This window comes from Oncorhynchus masou, chromosome 18 (assembly GCF_036934945.1).
Source record: "Oncorhynchus masou masou isolate Uvic2021 chromosome 18, UVic_Omas_1.1, whole genome shotgun sequence".
NCBI lineage: Eukaryota > Metazoa > Chordata > Actinopteri > Salmoniformes > Salmonidae > Oncorhynchus > Oncorhynchus masou.
Window position 1 is genome coordinate 54503257 of NC_088229.1, and position 20610 is coordinate 54523866.

General features: G+C 41.0%; 1 protein-coding gene across 1 annotated transcript; it reads left to right on the plus strand.

Moving 5' to 3' along the window:
• Nucleotides 1-6731: 6731 nt before the first annotated feature.
• Nucleotides 6732-10716, plus strand: LOC135504834 (large ribosomal subunit protein eL19). Its single transcript, XM_064923726.1, has 6 exons — nucleotides 6732-6801; nucleotides 7994-8100; nucleotides 8887-9009; nucleotides 9456-9576; nucleotides 9985-10095; nucleotides 10345-10716. The coding sequence occupies exons 1-6, from the start codon at nucleotides 6797-6799 to the stop codon at nucleotides 10469-10471; spliced, it is 594 nt and encodes a 197-aa protein (XP_064779798.1). The 5' UTR covers nucleotides 6732-6796; the 3' UTR covers nucleotides 10472-10716.
• Nucleotides 10717-20610: the final 9894 nt, after the last annotated feature.

The window sequence follows — 20610 nt, forward strand, 5'->3', positions numbered from 1 at the left end:
GGATGGGCTGTTTACAGATGGGCTATGTACAGGTGCAGTGATCTGTGAGCTGCTCTGACAGCTGGTGCTTAAAGCTAGCGAGGGAGATATGAGTCTCCAGCTTCAGTGGTTTTTGTAGTTTGTTCCAGTCATTGGCAGCAGAGAACTGGAAAGAAAGGCAGCCAAAGGATGAATTGGCTTTGGGGGTGACCAGTGAGATATACCTGCTGGAGCGCGTGCTACGAGTGGGTGTTGCTATGGTGACCAGTGAGCTGAGATAAGGTGGGGTTTTACCGAGCAGAGACTTGTAGATGACCTGGAGCCAGTGGGTTTGGCGACGAGTATGAAGCAAGGGCCAGCCAACAAGAGCGTACAGGTCGCAATGGTGGGTGGTGCATGGGGCTTTGGTGACAAAACGGATAGCACTGTGATAGACTGCATCCAATTTGTTGAGTAGAGTGTTGGAGGCTATTTTATAAATGACATTGCCGAAGTCGAGGATCGGTAGGATGGTCAGTTTTACGAGGCTATGTTTAGCAGCATGAGTGAAGGATGCTTTGTTGCGAAATAGGAAGTCGATTCTCGATTTAATTTTGGATTGGAGATGCTTAATGTGAGTCTGGAAGGAGAGTTTACAGTCTAGCCAGACACCTAGGTATTTGTAGTTGTCCACGTATTCTAAGTCAGAACCATCCAGAGTAGTGATGCTGGACGGGCAGGCAGGTGCGGGCAGTGATCGGTTGAAGAGCATGCATTTAACTTTACTTGCATTTAAGAGCAGTTGGAGGCCACGGAAGGAGAGTTGTATGGCATTGAAACTCATCTGGAGGTTAGTTAACACAGTGTCCAAAGAAGGGCCAGAAGTATACAGAATGGTGTCGTATGCGTATTAAAGTAGTCAAAAGTTAAGTATTTGGTCCCCTATTCATAGCACGCAATGACCACATCAAAGTTGTAACTCTACAAATTAGTTGGATGCATTTGCTATTTGTTTTGGTTGTGTTAGAGATAATTTTTTACAATTAAATCAATTTTTATCCCACCTTATAACACAATAGAAAAATCAATAGGTGTCACGTTCTGACCATAGTTCTTGTGCGTTTTCCTTGTTTTAGTGTTGGTCAGGACGTGAGCTGGGTGGGCATTCTATGTTGTGTGTCGAGTTTGTCTATTTCTATGTTTGGCCTGATATGGTTCTCAATCAGAGGCAGGTGTTAGTCTCTGATTGGGAACCATATTTAGGTAGCCTGTTTTGTGTTGGGTTTTGTGGGTGGATGTTTCCTGTCTTTGTGTTTTCTTCACCAGTTAGGGCTTTTTCGGTTTTGCCATGTTTTGTATTCTGTTCATGTTTAGTTTCTCTTATTAAAGAACCATGAACTTTAAGCACGCTGCATTTTGGTCCTCCTCTCTTTCCCAGGAAGAAAGCCGTTACAATTGGTGTGAATACATTCTGACATACTTTGGTCATCATTTTGGTTTATCTTCATTGTAACACATTTTAAGCCAATATTGGTCTTTTACACCAAATATAAATTCAGATAGGGCCATGCAAAATCATTGCAGTTCCTCCCCCTTGAAATGAATGGCAGACATTTTGAAAAACAGTAGTCTTATGATACTGATTATTGACAAAATCTATTATTACTTATTAAGAACATCCCCAATTGGTCTCCTTGTTCTGTAAGAAATTTGGTGTAGTCATCATCTAGGGCAGGAATTCCCAAAATTGTGCAGTTTTAATGCAAATTTTCTTGCAATTCTATGCATTTTTGCCATGTCTAATGTTTATTCTTGTGATATTTGAGTGACTCAAACATTACAATAAAATCTATGGGCTAAAAAACCTAGCTAAAAATTGTTAGCTGACATGGGCAAGTTGATCTGAACATTTGATCTGGACTTCCCTCGTGCCCAAAAGTTTGGGAAACACTAAACTAGGGTACCATGTGCTAATAGAACACATCCCAATACTGTCCTTTCTGGCTCAATATAACCCAAAATGCATACATGTATGACCTTTGAACCCCCCAATGTGGGCCCATAGACATTCCCATTCCTATTTTTGCAAACCTTAGTATGTGTTGTACTATTTTCTTCTTCTTCAATTGCACTGTTGGTTAAAGGCTTGTAAGTAAGCATTTCACGGCAAAGTCTACACTTGTTGTATGTGGCACATGTGACAAATAAAGTTTGATTTGATTTATTATGAAATTCATAACATATACAATTGCCTTAGTTTGAGAAGATTGTTCCCTGATAAATACAAAATTTCATGAAATACCCTCAATCCTGTTGGCCCAACTAACTGCTTATTTTCTCTCTCTTTGCGCTGTGCAGTTTATAACGATTGCAATAAATGTTACAAAGTACACATTTTTAACATGCAACATGTCAGGATCCTTCCTGTTGGCAAGGAACATTTACCTGTCTGTCAAATCCAACTACAACTGTTTTTTCAACATCACTCCCTTCTTTTCCCTCTTCTCAACTCCTCCAGATAGGAGACACACTGGACAGGCCTTATTCTTGTCACCTCTGTCTCCTTCACCCTAACAGGGCAGTTCAGGACTTCGGGCACATGTTTCACCACCACAATTTCCGCATTTCCACACCGCATTTAACCTCAGCTGGCATACGATACTCCTCCCGTCTATATACACTTGACACATGTCCAAATATTCTGCATTTGTCAGACTGCATAGGTTTGGGCACAAAGTCTTACAGGCTATATCACATAACCCCAAAATATGACTCAAAACTAATCTCCCAGGTAACTCCATTGTTCCAAAACCCTCACTCCAACAAAAGAAGTCAGAACTAGATTTACTAGTCTTTAGTTCTCGTCTCATTTTTGTTCGCTACTGTAATCCATTTCTTCTCACTTGCATCTCCACTTGGTGTGCCATCAGTTTTGAACAGAATATTCACTTCTGCTCTCTTTCTTTCTTGGCACAATGTTTGGCTTCCAAGCTAGCAAAAATGCTCGCCTTTCTTCTTCTCTTAGGTTTTATGGCGTACTACAATCAAAAAGGTGCATTGCCGCGAAAAACTAGGCGGGGCAAAAACTGAAAACTGTTTAAAAAAAATTGTAATAAAAACTGCTCGCCCTTCTCCTTCAGTCAGATTCAAATGTCTACTCAAAACCCTACACAAGCTCTGGGGCCTGCAAGGTGGGAACATCTTCAGACAGTATTACCTGCAATGTCCTGTAGATCCCAAAACCTTTTTGTCGCATTCACAATGATGTCTAACTACTTTGATTTCTTTTTGTTTTTTTTCCTGTGCAATTTATCGCCTGCATAATTAACACAACAAAATCCACCTTTTTTTTACTATCAGAGTTTCAGGATCCCTCAATTGAGAACCAAAATTCTCTACCTTAAAGCATACTTTTAAAATAACCTACATTATGTGAACTAAAAAAAATATATATACATATATAAAAATAGATATATATGAAAATCTTCCTTAAAGCAGAACTTTAACAGAAGTAGAAGTAATATTTAAATACTTAAATACATGTCATTTTGTCCTTGAAACATTACATTGAAATACTGCAGAATGTCATTAATTCCTATGCAGGACTGCTCCGTTTGAGTCGTACCAATATGGCGGACAGTGGTTTCAAAGCCTCACATTGGTCAATACATACAGTAGCATAGCCAATCTAGTGTTTGTATACATCATTGACCAGAACAGCACCTGAGTAGACTGTCATGAGTCATGGTCAATTATGAATTTCGTCATGGTACAGTCAGAGTGAGAGAGGTAGCAGCAGCATGCCATGTGTATGATGCTGCGGATGTGATAGTGTCCCACTTGTTGTTGATTCTTCACAAAAAATACAGTTTTATATCTTTATGTTTCTAGCCTGAAATGTGTCAAAAGGTCGCAAAGTTCAAGGGGGCCGAATACTTTCGCAAGGCACTGTATGTACAGTTGAAGTCAGATATTAACATACACCTTAGCCAAACTTGGGTCAAACCTGTCTGGTAGCCTTCCACAAGCTTCCCACCAAAAGTTGGGTGAATTTTGGCCCAGTCCTCCTGACAGAGCTAGTGTAACTGAGTCAGGTTTGTAGGCCTCCTTGCTCATCATTGTCCATTTGGAAGACCAATTTGCAACCAAGCTTTAACTTCCTGACTGATGTCTTGAGATGTTGATTTAATATACCCACATCATTTTCCTACCTCATGATGCCATCTATTTTGTAAAGTGCACCAATCGCTCCTGCAGCAAAGCACCCCACAACATGATGCTGCCACCCCCGTGCTTCACAGTTGGGATGGTGTTCTTCGGCTTGCAAGCCTCCCCCTTTTTCCTCCAAACATAACAATGGTCATTATGGCCAAACAGTTCTATTTTTGTTTCATCAGACCAGAGGACATTTCTCCAAAAAGTACGATCTTTGTCCCACGTTCACTTGCAAACCGTAGTCTGGCTTTTTTATGGCGGTTTTGGAGCAGTGGCTTCTTCCTTGCTGAGCTGCCTTTCAGGTTATGTCGATATAGGACTCGTCTTACTGTGGATATAGATACTTTTGTACCTGTTTCCTCCAGCATCTTCACAAGGTCTGTGCTGTTCTGGGATTGAGTTGGACTTTTCGGAGACAGAACGCGTCTCCTTCCTGAGCGGTATGACGGCTGCGTGTCCCATGGTGTTTATACTTGCGTTCTATTGTTTGTACAGTTGAACGTGGTACCTTCAGGCGTTTGGAAATTGCTCCCAAGGATGAACCGGACTTGTGGAGGTCTACACATTTGTTTTTGAGGTCTTGGGTGATTTCTTTTGATTTTCCCATGACGTTAAGCAAAGAGGCACTGAGTTTGAAGGTAGGCCTTAAAACACATCCACAGGTACACCTCCAATTGACTCAATTGATGTTAATTAGCCTATCAGAAGCTTCTAAAGAATTTTCCAAGCTGTTTAAAGGCACAGTCAACTTAGTGTATGTAAACTTCTGACCCACTGGAATTGTGATACAGCGAATTATAAGTGAAATAATCTGTCTGTGAACAATTGTTGGGAAAATTACTTGTGTAATGCACAAGGTATATGTCCTAACCGACTTGCCAAAACTATAGTTTGTTAACAAGAAATTTGTGGAGTGGTTGAAAAATGAGTTTTAATGACTCCAACCTAAGTGCATGTAAACTTCCGACTTCAACTGTGTATTTAAAACCAAGTGCTTTTAGACTTTTACTCAAGTTATATCTTACTGGATGACTTTCACTTGAATCATTTTCTATTCATATCTTCACTTTTACTCAAGGATGAATGTTGTGTAATTTTTCCAACACTGAACAAAACCGATGTGTGCACAACTATGGGGCAAAGAAGATGGGGTTGCCTTAGATTGTTGACAACATGTAAATTATATATTGTATCCAAATGTTTATTGAAAACATAAATACGTTTGCACAAGTGAGCACTTGTCTCTCAAATACATCTTTACAGTTGTTGGTTAGCTTGTTAATATATTTTTTTGCTAAATTAGCATAGACATGAGTGAAACACCTCAAAACAAGATATGGTGTCAATAACAATATACAATAAAATCTACGATTGCCCACATGGCAGATTCTTGCTATTCTTGCTAGCAATCTGACTGTTCAAAATCATAACACAACAAGGCCTACTGCTTCATCGATGTGCATACTTTTTGTGATGTTGTTGGCCATATATTGGCGCAGGTGTTGTTAGGCCCGATATGAAGTCGAGGGCCGGCAAACTGTTCCAATATATCCCCCAAACACCGGCTTTGAGGGCATTATCACTTTTATACAACGGGTTACCAACATATTCAAATAATGATTGACATATTTTCAATAAAAACGTTATTTTTATTAATTTATTCTAACTATTTCATCCTTCCACAAGAAATAGTCCCAACTCAAATCTAGCTACCGACACGTTCCTTACTTATGGGGCAGCTGGAGATCGAACTTGAATATTGAAACAATGTTGCAAATGTCGGAGACAAATACACAAATCTGTGCTGTTGAAAACTAAATGTTTGTCTAAAAGTAATGTGAGATAATGTTTAGAGGCTTTCTACAGTTTATAAATTGCCAGGCTGGGCTGATGAGACAGTGGATTGCGCAGTCAGATGGAACAGAGTAAATAGTCATTTTAATGTAATAGATTTAGCCGGTGAAACTTGTGCAATAGACATCGACTGGAATGCGATTTTAACCCACCCATTGTATAATTTTCCATGGCGACGAGATGGTCAAAGTATGCTAATTTTAGACCATTCCATTAGTAAGTGAAATTTCAACCCACCTGGGGCACAGGGCCATGCAAAACAAACTCGACCATCATTATCATCCAAAATAACAACTTTTTGTGCTTGTGTCACATTCTTTAAAATCTAGGGGTTTATTTAATTAGTTGAATTTACTGGAAAACGTACAGTTTATAACTGAGATAGCACATAAAAGAGAATGGCACAAGAGATGTTGGAATGTTGACGCTGAACCAAACATTAGATAAACAGTGCCATCTGGTGGTGTGTTCCCTCTAGTACGATTATCCCATAATGCAATTTGTATTATTTGGAATGTACCACTGTGACAAAGGATAGTGAGACTGTACTTAATCATATTATTGTATAATCGTAACACAGGATTTAAAATGTTTAACCATGTAGAAACACTCCTTTAAATTCTACCAGACGCATATTATTTGCTTAATTAACACGAATTAAGTTTAAGCCCCGTGCACATCTCGATAATGGATAACAATCTTATCTCCCTTATAATGGTAGGCCCCCCATACTTCACACGTCATTCCTTTCGCTCTAAGAGTCGCAGTCATGAGGTAAGGGTCTTGACATATGTCATGACTTTACTCGTTTAAATTACCAGTGTATTACTGTTTTTGAGTAACATGAAGGCAATGAATGTGGCACAAATGCATTGAACTAATCACATGATAGCTAGCTAAAACAGTTGATGTTGCTGTACGCTGGCTTGTACACGGTCGGACATGTCATCTAAGATAACATGTCGAGACATGTCTCGTACTCGAACCTAGCTATGCAAAGTTGGTAGCTAATGCAATAGTAGTGTTAACTAACTTGATAGCCAGCCGGTTACTACATTTATCTCTAGGTAGCGATCATCATGCTTCATTTGTGGCTTTTATACTTGTGGTTGGCTAACTAGCTAACGTTACTTGCTGACATTAGCAATTTGCCCAATAGCTCCCTGCACACTCCACCATGTCAGTAGTCACATTAAAAGAGAAGCAGAGTGTAATCTTATGGTTGTACAAAGCCCAACCTGGTCTCAGAGCATTTTGTATTCTGTATGTTAAGCCAAAATACTAATTTGTTAAATGTTATGTTTCATGTGGTATGCATTAAATATTAGTGGATGTCCATCCATTCTGTGTGATATATTAAGAATTACAATTAGTATGTTATGTTACGAATTACAATTCATGCGATATGTTACGAATTACAATTTGTGATAGCTAATGTTAGCTAGGCTAGGGGAAGGGTTCGCTAACTTTGTAACTAGTTCAAAAGTAGTTTCTCAAATTCTAAAGTTGTCCATGAGATTCGAACATGCTAGAAGTTCGCCTTATATGTCCAACCAGCCACCTGATCAACCAGCCTCGATTGGTTTTTGCATTAAATTAAGTAATCTTCTGTCTTATGTAACCATACCAAACAACATCATATTAATTTGAGTGTCCCGGGTTTACATTTACTATGTTACAACAGGTCTATGAGACCAGACTACAAAGCCAGCTAGCTGGTTAAGGAAAGGGAGTTGCACAATTGAATGCGTTCAACCAAAATGGGTATTCTCGATTTAACCCAACCACTCTGAATCAGTTTGTTGTTAATTGTATTGTAAAACTAGCAAATACATCAGGGTATGAAGCCTGGCTGTGTTGCAAACTACCCATTGCTATTAGTTAGTAGTGTAACGCTTATTTATGTCTGCAATTGAAGGCTATTCATTTGGATGGTAATCAAGTTTTTTTTTGTTGCTTTACCCAGCATGCTCAGGCTTCAGAAGCGATTGGCGTCCAGCGTCTTGCGCTGTGGCAAGAAGAAGGTATGGCTGGACCCCAATGAAACCAATGAGATTGCCAACGCTAACTCCCGTAAGACACTCCTCTTTACACCTTCATGCAAGGGAGACTAGCCCAATAATGTACCAAAGAAGCCTGTTTGGAGGTGAATTGGACCTGGCAGCAAAAAATAATAATCTAATCGCGTTTGATGCACTGCTCTAGAAACATAAAACCATCTACTTTCATATCACATCTAAATTATTTCACAAATGCAAAATATACACTTACTGTACACTGTTTTAACCGGTTATAACACAGTTGCAGCCAATAGTATTTTTCAGTGACAACACATTTCTGCCGTCCATCTTCCGTTAACACAGTTGTTTAGAGGTTAAGTAGCTAGTTAGCACAGACAGTCGACTCTGTCTTCAGCCATTTTTCTGTAAACAAGTGCTGTAACATGGAAATATGGCTGTGTGGGAACCCTAACCACACAACAATGGGTAGTAATTCAACCTTTTGTTTTCAGAAAATAATTTCTCACTGATATGAAAGATTTGTTCCTTATGTTTCCAAAACCGTATGGCAAGCGATGCATGTTAACATTTAAAACGAGCATTGGGGCTCTCAAAAAAACTCTCTGGCCAGAAGATCCTATTGTCAATAGGGGCTAAAGGTAATTAGCGTCTATGAATGCACTAGGAGACTGTTGCCTGTGTCTGTCTTTGACATTCTGGAAAGTTCATGTGTTGTGCAGCAAGGAAATGTTCCAAGGTACCAATAGTTGTGTTCTTGTAAGATACATATACCGAAATAGCCATGGGACAAGGATGACCACATACAAGTTAATCAACTTGTCTACCCCCACCCCTGCAGGCCAGCAGATTCGCAAGCTGGTGAAGGATGGTCTGATCATCAGGAAGCCTGTGACTGTGCATTCCCGTGCCCGCTGCCGCAAGAACACGCTGGCACGCCGCAAGGGACGCCACACGGGCATAGGTGGGTACAGAGAGGTTCTCAACACCATCATATAGCCAACATCATGGCCGTGATAACATTGTTCAAAGTGGCTCCCTGTCCCCTTCTCTCCCTCATTTGAATTGAGAAGGTGCATTTGTTTTGGCTCGCCAGGGGGTGAGTTTGCACATTCAAGATCATTCCATTGGTTGTAATGTTCAATCTCTACCCAATTGGTGCACCGGGCTAGCTAAAACAAATGTACTTATTGAAATGTCTGGACAGTTGATAGAAAATGTCTGGGTCCTGTAGACCTCTTGTATATTATTTTCATATATCACCAGTGCTAAAAAAGGGGAGGGAATCAGAAATCTATAAATCCAACGATGACGAGGTTTTAATTAACAAATGACCTGTTCAGGGTGTTGACCTATTGCTGGGCTGTGTTACTATATGATGATGATGATGATGATTCTCCCCCTGCCCAGGTAAGAGGAAGGGTACAGCCAACGCCCGTATGCCAGAGAAGCTCTCGTGGATGCGACGCATGAGGATCCTGCGGCGCTTACTGCGGCGTTACAGGGAGTCCAAGAAAATCGACAGGCACATGTTAGTCTACACTTAGATGTCAGAGTCATCTGGTTGCAATTGAGGAAGAATGTTATCCTGGAAAAGACTGGGAAATGTTAGTTTTTCAACAAATGTATCGCTTTGTAATGAAATGTGGCGCAAAACACAACAATGACCCTGAAATTAGTATTCAAACCACAAAAGTATCTTAAAGTCAAGATTGTAGTGAAGTCCATTATCTGTTCTTGAGAATGATACTTGTAATCGGTGAACTGTAGTTTTGTCCTTGGGAACATTGTGTAACCCTGGTGAAGTGTTGAACGTCTAATGAACCATCTCAATAGGACATACTGATTTGGTATTATGCACAGAATGTGTCTGGAATGTTTGTGATTTGAGTGGGAACCTTGGCTTGTCCTCAACTCCCAGTACACTCTTTCTCTCCAGGTACCACAGTCTCTACTTGAAGGTGAAGGGTAATGTCTTCAAGAACAAGCGCATCCTAATGGAACACATTCACAAGCTGAAGGCAGACAAGGCTCGCAAGAAGCTCCTGTCGTAAGTCGACACTACAACTCCCATCAACCTCTGCTTGTTACCTAGCCAAAATGAATGATAATATGGCTCTCATAATTCCTGGACTATGGTTAATTTTCACTTCAGATGAGGATGAAATCAAATGTTTAGTTCTTGACTAACTAACCCAGATTTAAACCTAGACCTGTATTAATTGAATAGGAGTCCTTTAGAACCTTGGCTGTAATTAATTTGCGTTCTGTAACATCTCATCTGTTTCTCGCACACCAGTGACCAGGCCGAGGCTCGTCGCTCAAAGACCAAGGAGGCCCGCAAGCGCAGAGAGGAGCGCATAGCGGCCAAGAAGGAAGAGTTCATCAAGACTTTGTCAAAGGAGGAGGAGACTACCAAGAAATGAGTCGCCCATCCTTCCCCCATTTCAATGTTGTTGTTTTTTTAAATGGACCCAAAACAGTCAAGGTTCAGTCTCCGTCTGTGACGTTATACTTACTATGTGCTGAAGCTTTTTGCTATTGCCACCAATACCAATTGAAAAAATACCACAACTTGTTCAGTGCCTTCAGAAAGTATTCTCACAACCCTTTACTTTTCCCACCTTTTGTTGTCTTACAGGTTGAATTAAATAAACATTTATTACATTGAGATAGTTCTACTGTGGTATTTTGTGTAGGCCAGAGACTGTTTTTAGTAATTTGTACATTGATAGACTCAGATGTTTCAGCTTTTCATTCAAGTGCTCAACCCCTTTGTTATGGCAAGCCTAAATACGTTAGATAAATTAAGTTGCATGGACTCACTCTGTACAATGATGGTGTTTAACATGATTTTTGAATGACTACCTCATCTTTGTACCCCACACATACAATTATCTATAAGGTCTCTCAGTCAAGCTATGCATTTGGGTAGCCTAGTGGTTAGAGCGTTGGACTAGTAATTGAAAGGTTGCAAGTTTGAATCCCCGAGCTGACAAGGTACAAATCTGTTCTGCCCCTGAACAGGCAGTTAACCCACTGTTCCTAGGCTGTCATTGAAAATAAGAATTTGTTCTTAACTGACTTGCCTAGTAAAATAAAGGTAAAATTAAAATTTCAACCACAAAGACCTGGGAGGTTTTCCAATGCCTTGCAAAATGGGCACCTATTGGCAGATGGATTAAAAAAAGACATTGAATATCCCTTTGAGCATGTTGACATTAATACACCTAGTCACTACAAAGAGAGGCATCCTTCCTAACTCCGTTGCCAGAGAGGAAGGAAACCGGTCAGGGATTTCACCATGAGGCCTATGGTGACTTTAAAATAGTTGCAGAGAAGGAAACCTGTACAGAATAAAAAATATTCCAAAACATGCATCCTGTTTGCAACAAGGTACAAAAGTAATACTGTAATTTACTGAATTTACTTCTTGCCTTGAATACAAAGTGTTATGATTGGGGCAAATTCAATACAACATATTACTGAGTACAACTCCACATTTCCAAGGATCCTGGTGGCTGCATTATGTTATGGGATTGCTTGTAATTGTTCAGCAGGACAATAACCCAAAACACAAGGCCAAATATACACGAGTTGCTAACCAAGACAACATTGAATGTTATTGAGTGGATTAGTTACAGCTTTGACTTAAATTGACTTGACATTCTATGGCAAGATTTGAAAATGGCTGTCTAGCAATGATCAACAATTAACTTGACAGAGCTTGAAGAATTTTAAATAGAATAATGTGCAAATATATATATATAAAATGCAACATGCAACAATTTTACTGAGTTACAGTTCATATCAGTCAATTGAAATCAATTCATTAGGCCCTAATCTATGGCTTTCCCATGACTGGGCTTGAACCTGATCGAACATCTCTGGAGAGACCTGAAAATAGCTGTGCAGCAACACTCCCCATCCAACCTGACAGAGCATAAGAGTATCTGCAGAGAAGAATGAGAGAAACTCCCCCAAAACAGGTGTGCTGTAATCACTGCCAACGGTGCTTCAACAAAGTACTGATTAAAGGGTCTGAATACTTATGTAAATGTGATTTCCTATTTATTTTATTTGATAAATTAGTAAAAAAATAAAAACATATTGCTTTGTCATTATTGGGTATTGTGTGTAGATTGATGAGGGGGAAAACAATTCAACCAATTTTAGAATAAGGCTGTAACCTAACAAAATGTGGAAAAAGTCAAGGGGAGTTTTGTTAAGATTCCCGACCCTCGGTCTGAACATTAACATGCATCGCTTGCTGTACGATTTTGGAAGCATAATGATCTTATCTTTCATATCAGTGAGAAACAGTATTAATAATGGTAAGAACGGTTAAATTGATTATCTGTCTAGAATGCTCCAAATACCTGTGTGAAAGCACACGTTGGATGGAGGCACCCATAGCTGTGTATAGATAATGTGCAAGATTGCTACATTAAGTGTATATTTTTATTTGAAGGATTCTTTCTCGCTGATGAAAGATAAGGGCCATACGTATTTGAAAGCTGTATCGCGAGCGATGATTATTGACGTTTCTAAACGTTAAAACACTGTGTCGGTATTGTAGTTCACAAGGCGGTCGTGGGCGAAGCTAATGGCTGAGAACCGTAGGAAGAGTTTGAGAGCTAACTAACAGCCTTGTTTTTTATTTGAATTTTTATTTTAAATCTCCTGCATTCATTGCCATGCCATATGTGTCCACCTACTCTGCTATGCATCTAATCTGACATTAGGGGCATGACTCAGAGAGTCCATCCAAGACTAGCCCAACTCCTCTGGTTTTGATAAAATAATAAGTAAGGTAATGACAGATTGTTCAGCTCCTTGCCCTCAGGGTCCAGACGTTTACCGGCCAACCGGCTTTCTATATATCCACACACTTCTTTTTCCAGGTAGTTGTTGGAATAAGATGTTTACTGTAATTTACCTACCTGGTTAAATTTAACAATTATAATAATAAAGTATGTCTGTAAACTGTTAGTGATTGACTGTACTGAATGCAAGGGTAGACTTATCTTTATACCCAGGTGTGAAAGGATTCATGGAAACAAAAGGACATTGACCTTATATCCTGACAAAGAACTGCAAGCGCCAAATACAGTAACCAGGAGCAGGCAGGGAAACCCTGGGAGAGACATGAGAGAAACATCAGTAACTTTGAGAAATTGAGTTAACACATGCACCCCCCGGTTGATACGACATCAATTAGGCAACTATTAGTGCGTAATGGCTAACTTCCCAGGTCTCAGTTGGCCAAGACGTGTCATGGGCGCTCCAGGGCTGTTGTGACCCAGGCCAACATCCCGTTGTGGTCAAACGTCACTTATGACTACGACAAGAAATTTGAATTGTCAGCACATGCTTAGTTATAATTACAGAGTGTTTCGTGTCCAATATGTGAAAGTGGTTTGTACCCGCAGGTGGCTACCTCACGGGGAATATAGAATATCAATTGCATTTCCAGATCACTGCTGCTGTTGGTTAGAAACCCTCCATTGCCCACCGCTGCACATGTCTTTGCGGTCAGATTCGGAAAGGGCTGCACCTGCACAGTGTTCTCCCATTCACTGACGTGAACAGCGCCCTCAAACAGATGAGCTCAAAAGAAACCAACATCTTTGAAGCTACGCATTGCAAAATGTTTCGCAGTGATGACGTACATCCACATACAACACCCATTCTGCCAGTCACATTCTGTTAAAGGTCCCCAAAGCACACACATCCCTGGGTCGCTCATCTTTTCAGTCCGCTGCAGCTGGCGACTGGAACGAGCTGCAACAAACACTCAAACTGGACAGTTTTATCTCAATCTCTTCATTCGAAGACTGGATCATGGACACTCTTACTGACAGTTGTGGCTGCTTTGTATGATGTATTGTTATCTCTACCTTCTTGACCTTTGTGCTGTTGACTTTGCTCAATAATCTTTGTACCATGTTGTGGTGTTGCTCCCATGTTGTTGTCATGTTGTGTTGCTACCATGCTGTGTTGCTGCCTTGTTATGTTGTTGTCTTAGGTCTCTCTTTATGTAGTGTTGTGTCTCTCTTGTTATGATGTGTGTTTTGTCCTATATTTATATTGTATTTATTTAATAAAATAAAAAATAACCCCTGTCCCCGCAGGAGGCCTTTTGCCTTTTGGTTGGCCGGCATTGTAACGGACTTGTCAAGTTAAATCAAATAAAAATGTATGTAATAAAATAACTGAGAACAAAGAGATACCGGTTTAGAAACAAATAATGAATATTAATAGATGGTGTGGGGGTGCTTTGCTGGTGACACTGTGATTTATTTAGAATTCAAGGCATACTTAACCAGCATGGCTACCACAGCATTCTGCAGCGATACGCCATCCCATCTGGTTTGCGCTTAGTGGGACTATCATTTGTTTTTCAACAGGACAATGCCCCAAAACACACCTCCAGGCTGTGTAAGGGCTATTTGACAAAGTAGGTGAGTGATGGAGTGCTGCATCACATGACCTGGACTCTACAATCACCCAACCTCAACCCAATTGTGGGAACTCCTTCAAGACTTTTACTTCGGTTACACCAGCCTCATCTCGGGAGTTGATAGGCTTGAATGTCATAAACAGCGCAATGCTTGACGCACAACGAAGAGCTGCTGGCAAAACATACAAAAGTGATGTTTGAATTAATGTTTATGCGCCTGCTTCTGCCTACCACCGCTCAGTCAGATACTTAGATACTTGCTTGTATGCTCAGTCAGATTATATGCAATGCAGGACACGCTAGATAATATCTAGTAATATCATCAACCATGTGTAGTTAACTAGTGATTATGATTGATTGTTTTTTATAAGATAAGTTTAATGCTAGCTAGCAACTTACCTTGGCTTACTGCATTTGCGTAACAGGCAGTCTCCTTGTGGAGTGCAACGAGAGAGAGGCAGGTCATTATTGCGTTGGACTAGTTAACTGTAAGGTTGCAAGATTGAATCCCCCGAGCTGACAAGGTGAAAATCTGTCGTTCTGCTCCTGAACAAAGCAGTTAACCCACCGTTCCTAGGCCGTCATTGAAAATAAGAATGTGTTCTTAACTGACTTGCCTAGTTAAATAAAGGTATAAAAAAATCAATAAAAAATAATAATTACAACAAATAATGTTATAAAAACTTGAAATCGGCCCTAATTAATCGGCCATTCCGATTAATCGGTCGACCTCTAGTTGGGAAAGCATTACAGGTGAAGCTGGTTTAGAGAATGCCAAGAGTGTGCAGAGCTGTCATCAATGCATACATTGGGTACTTTGAAGAATCTCAAATATAAAAATATTTAGATTTTTTTTGGTTACCTCATGATTCCATATGTGTTACTTCATAGTTTTGATGTCTTCATTATTATTCTACAATGTATAAAATGGTAAAACTAATGAAAAACCCTTGAATGAGTAGGTGTGTCCAAACTTTTGACTGCTACTGTATATGTTGGGGTCAATTGAGGGTGGATAAGAACGAGGTGTATGGAAAATTACTGACTGAGACAAGAGGGAGTGCAGAAAGTTGACATTTTGTCAAACATGTTATTGTTAAATAGCATGGCTCTTAAGGAGGTTAGGCAAAAGGCAACAGTCTGGTTTCAGTCACTGATAAGGTAGGACAGCCATGGACTAGGGAGGAGCGAGGAATTCGGCCCAAATCAGGTCAAATGAAGTGAGAAGGAACAGTGGAGAAGGAACTAAAACTAAAATGACCAAGTAGGTGACCTGGAAGGCAACACAAATCAAAGTGACATATTCCTGTAAGAAATGGTCTGATGTCAAACTCTTGGTTCATACCTCTATGAGACATGGTACACAAACGGCGAATCTAACACAATTCTCTTCTCAATAATAGATTATCAGTATCTCTGCCCCTCCTAGGAGTCTTAACATGTTCGATGCCAATGTGTCTCAAAGAGCTAATGTTGTGACGAGCCTCCATGAAATGCGCAGCCACATGGTTTCTCTGGTCAAGGGTCCTGATATTACTCCTGTGTTCCGCTGTCCTTGTTTTCAGAGCTCGTTTCATTTTTCCCACAGTAGCATCGACCACAAATATACTTGATCGGGTATATCACATTTTTTTGTGAAACATGTAATGATGCCGTTAATCGTAAATGGCCTTGCCTGTAATAAAGTGATTGAACATTGTGCGTTTGTTCGTGAAGTTGCCGTTCGGGACATTGTCTAGAAAAGTACTACGTGGCACTGTTGGACGATCAGATCTCACCACCATTTGACTGATGTTGGGGGCACGTCTGAAGACTTCCTCTCAACCAAATATTTCCCAATTGTTCATGTTGAAATTACATGGCGGGCCCAATCTCTCTCTCCCCCCCCTCACCTCTCTCTCTTCTCTCTACCCCACCCTCTCTCTCTTCCCCATCTCTCCCCATCCCTGTCTCTCTACACACTCTCTCTCCCCTTTGAACCAAGGCTAATGAGAGAGATTTTGGCAACAAGACCAACCTTGTGACTGCCAATCCCAGCATCCTTGTAGGTTCCTCTGTGTTGAGTGGTCTGAAACTTGGTCACCATTCTGATAGGTTTGCCTCACTGATGGATCTTCTGCTCCCGTGGAATCTCTTAAATGTGTACGGCGATGCTCCTCCTCCCCGCATTCTCCTACCAGCGCAACATGCCATCTCTGTGCTTTCAGTTTACACTCTCCAGGAGAACCACGACCTAGTCCGGCCTGTGTTCCTGAAACCGGAATATCTGCAGAGGATGCCAACATTTTGGGATGCCAAGGGCCTGAAGGTGAGCAGAAACTGTTTGCCGAGGTGTATCTTTACGGGTTCTGGCCCTTCTGTACACGTCCAAAACCTGGCCAGCAGAAACTCATGGGTCGCCAAAGGCGAGGGTTGCTGAGGATGCACCTGGATGAGTGCCCTACAGAGCCCAGTACTTATGGATAGACTTTTATTTGACGATTCAGAAATGACCGGTTATTTACGAAGCCATAGTCTTGCGATGGCATCCTTCCAAGTCTCTGGAGGAAGCCTGTAAATCTAGGCTAAATAAGAAGTTACATGGTTAAAAAAAAAACAGAAGAAGTTGTCGTGTCTGCAGCCATGCCTGACATTATTTCAAAAGAGAGGCGAGGAGTCTTGGACCATCACAGTGTAGAAGAGAAGAGCTCTCATTACTGAACATTTGTTATTAGATGTGATAGGACATATGAACCAATGATGTGCCTTCTCCCTCCCTCCCTTCCCAGGAGGTCTCCTTTCTCCCTCTGGCCCTGTCCCCATCTCCATCCGAAGGCACCTTGTGAGCCGGTCCCTATCCTGTCGTGAGATGAGGACCTGGTTCTCTATAGCCTAGGCCCTGACCTGGCCTCACCAGCACCTTTTGCTTCCTGATGAAGTTATGTCTGTGTCAGAGCCATATGTGTCTCTATATTTGGCCTGGTATGTGTTCATACAATTCCAGTTGTTGGCATGTACTCTGCATTACAAAGGTAAGCATCTCAGAGACCAGACGATTAAACCAATGTGTATTGTTTGGTTTATCCCTTTTGTATTACAGTTCAATGCTCAATAAACGGGATTGAGGCTTGTTCGGGGTTTGTGGACTTCATATTGCCTGTATAACAATTCTCTTAAAGTTATTTGTAGAATGGCGGGTAGGAGAGTTGGGCCAGTAACCAAAAGGTTGCTGGATCGAATCCCTGAGCTGACAAGGTAAAAATCTGTCGTTCTGCTCCTGAGCAAGGCAGTTAACCCACTGTTCCCCGGGCACCTAAGACATGGATGTCATTCTATTTTATTTAACTAGGCAAGTCATGAACATATTCTTATTTACAATGACATCCTACCCCGGCAATACCCTCCACTAACCTGGATGACGCTGGGCCAATTGTGGGCCGCCCTGTGGGACTCCCGATCGGTTGTGATACAACCCGGGATCGAACCAAGGTCTGTAGTGATGCCTCTAGCACTGAGATGCAGTGCCTTAGACCACTGCGCCACTCAGGATTAAGGCAGCTCCCCACACCGCTCTGATTCAGACGGGTTGTTTTAAATGCGGAAGACACATTTAGGTTGAATGCATTCAGTTGTACAACTGACTAGGTAACCCCTTTTCCTTTCCCTTTACCTATTTGTGGACTGTAGGCCATGTTCAATTGTTTGCTTTTCATTGCAATACATGCTTAGTACACAAGAGAGCGTACTCTTACCATTTACAACAGGCCAGACAAAGGATGTGATCATTGTGGCGCCAACATTTTCATTCTACTGTTCTCTCCCAATGGTTTAAAACCAGTCCTTACCAACATACCTTGGAATGTTGCACTGAATCTGAGTTGTGTGCAAGCAAATTATTAGTTCAATTACAGTATGGTTGTCAGTCAGAAAGCACTGCATGCACATTTAGTCTGTCCATGTAGTGTATCGTACACCAATTTCTTGGAGTTGATCGATTTATGATGTGCTCTCGAGTACTTCGAGACCATCAAAAGTATACAGTATGCACCCGTGACATATGCCTGTGACATATACAGTACCAGTCAAAAGTTTGGACACACCTACTCATTCCAGGGTTTATCTTTATAAAATAAAAATAAATCTACAACGTAAAATAATAGTGAAGACAACAAAACTATGAAATAACACATATGGAATCATGTAGTAACCAAAAAAAGTGTTAAACAAATCAAAATATATTTCATATTTGAGATTCTTCAAAGTAGTCATGTGCCTTGATGACACATTTTCACACTCTTGACATTTTCTCAACTAGCTTCATGAGGTAGTCACCTGGAATGCATTTCAATTAACAGGCGTGCCTAGTTATTTATTTATTTATTTATTTCACCTTTATTTAACCAGGTAGGCAAGTTGAGAACAAGTTCTCATTTACAATTGCGACCTGGCCAAGATAAAGCAAAGCAGTTCGACACATACAACGACACAGAGTTACACATGGAGCAAAACAAACATACAGTCAATAATACAGTATAAACAAGTCTATATACGATGTGAGCAAATGAGGTGAGATAAGGGAGGTAAAGGCAAAAAAAAGGCCATGGTGGCAAAGTAAATACAATATAGCAAGTAAAACACTGGAATGGTAGATTTGCAATGGAAGAATGTGCAAAGTAGAAATAAAAATAATGGGGTGCAAAGGAGCAAAATAAATAAATTAAATACAGAGGTAGTTGAGGTAGTTGAAAGAAGTTGAAAGAGGTAGTTGTTTGGGCTAAAATATAGGTGGGCTATGTACAGGTGCAGTCATCTGTGAGCTGCTCTGACAGTTGGTGCTTAAAGCTAGTGAGGGAGATAAGTGTTTCCAGTTTCAGTGCTTTTTGTAGTTCGTTCCAGTCATTGGCAGCAGAGAACTGGAAGGAGAGGCGGCCAAAGAAATAATTGGTTTTGGGGGTGACTAGAGAGATATACCTGCTGGAGCGTGTGCTACAGGTGGGAGATGCTATGTTGACCAGCGAGCTGAGATAAGGGGGACTTTACCTAGCAGGGTCTTGTAGATGACATGGAGCCAGTGGGTTTGGCGACGAGTATGAAGCGAGGGCCAGCCAACGAGAGCGTACAGGTCGCAATGGTGGGTAGTATATGGGGCTTTGGTGACAAAACGGATTGCACTGTGATAGACTGCATCCAATTTGTTGAGTAGGGTATTGGAGGCTATTTTGTAAATGACATCGCCAAAGTCGAGGATTGGTAGGATGGTCAGTTTTACAAGGGTATGTTTGGCAGCATGAGTGAAGGATGCTTTGTTGCGAAATAGGAAGCCAATTCTGGATTTAACTTTGGATTGGAGATATTTGATATGGGCCTGGAAGGAGAGTTTACAGTCAAATCAGACACCTAAGTATTTGTAGTTGTCCACGTATTCTAAATCAGAGCCGTCCAGAGTAGTGATGTTGGACAGGCGGGTAGGTGCGGGTAGCGATTGGTTGAAGAGCATGCATTTAGTTTTACTTGTATTTAAGAGCAATTGGAGGCCACGGAAGGAGAGTTGTATGGCATTGAAGCTTGCCTGGAGGGTTGTTAACACAGTGTCCAAAGAAGGGCCAGAAGTATACAGAATGGTGTCATCTGCGTAGAGGTGGATCAGAGACTCACCAGCAGCAAGAGCGACATCATTGATGTATACAGAGAAGAGAGTCGGTCCAAGAATTGAACCCTGTGGCACCCCCATAGAGACTGCCAGAGGTCCGGACAGCAGACCCTCCGATTTGACACACTGAACTCTATCAGAGAAGTAGTTGGTGAACCAGGCGAGGCAATCATTTGAGAAACAAAGTTTGTTTGTGGAATTTATTTCCTTCTTAAGGTGTTTGAGCCAATCAGTCCTGTTGTGACAAGGTAGGAGTGGTATACAGAAGATTGCTCTATTTGCTAAAAGACCATGTCCATATTATGGCAAGAACAGCTCAAATAAGCAAAGAGAGGCAACAGTCCATCATTACTATAAGACATGAAGGTCAGTCAATGTGGAACATTTCAAGAACTTTGAAAGTTTCTTCAAGTGCAGTTGCAAAAACCATTAAACGATAAGATGAAACTGGCTCTCATGAGGAACGCCACAGG

Excerpts from the sequence above, each read along its gene's own strand:
- LOC135504834 (XM_064923726.1), top strand. Across the intron at positions 9,577-9,984 it reads AAGAAAATCGACAGGCACAT|GTACCACAGTCTCTACTTGA; the intron begins GTTAGTCTACAC and ends CTTTCTCTCCAG. Across the intron at positions 10,096-10,344 it reads GCTCGCAAGAAGCTCCTGTC|TGACCAGGCCGAGGCTCGTC; the intron begins GTAAGTCGACAC and ends CTCGCACACCAG.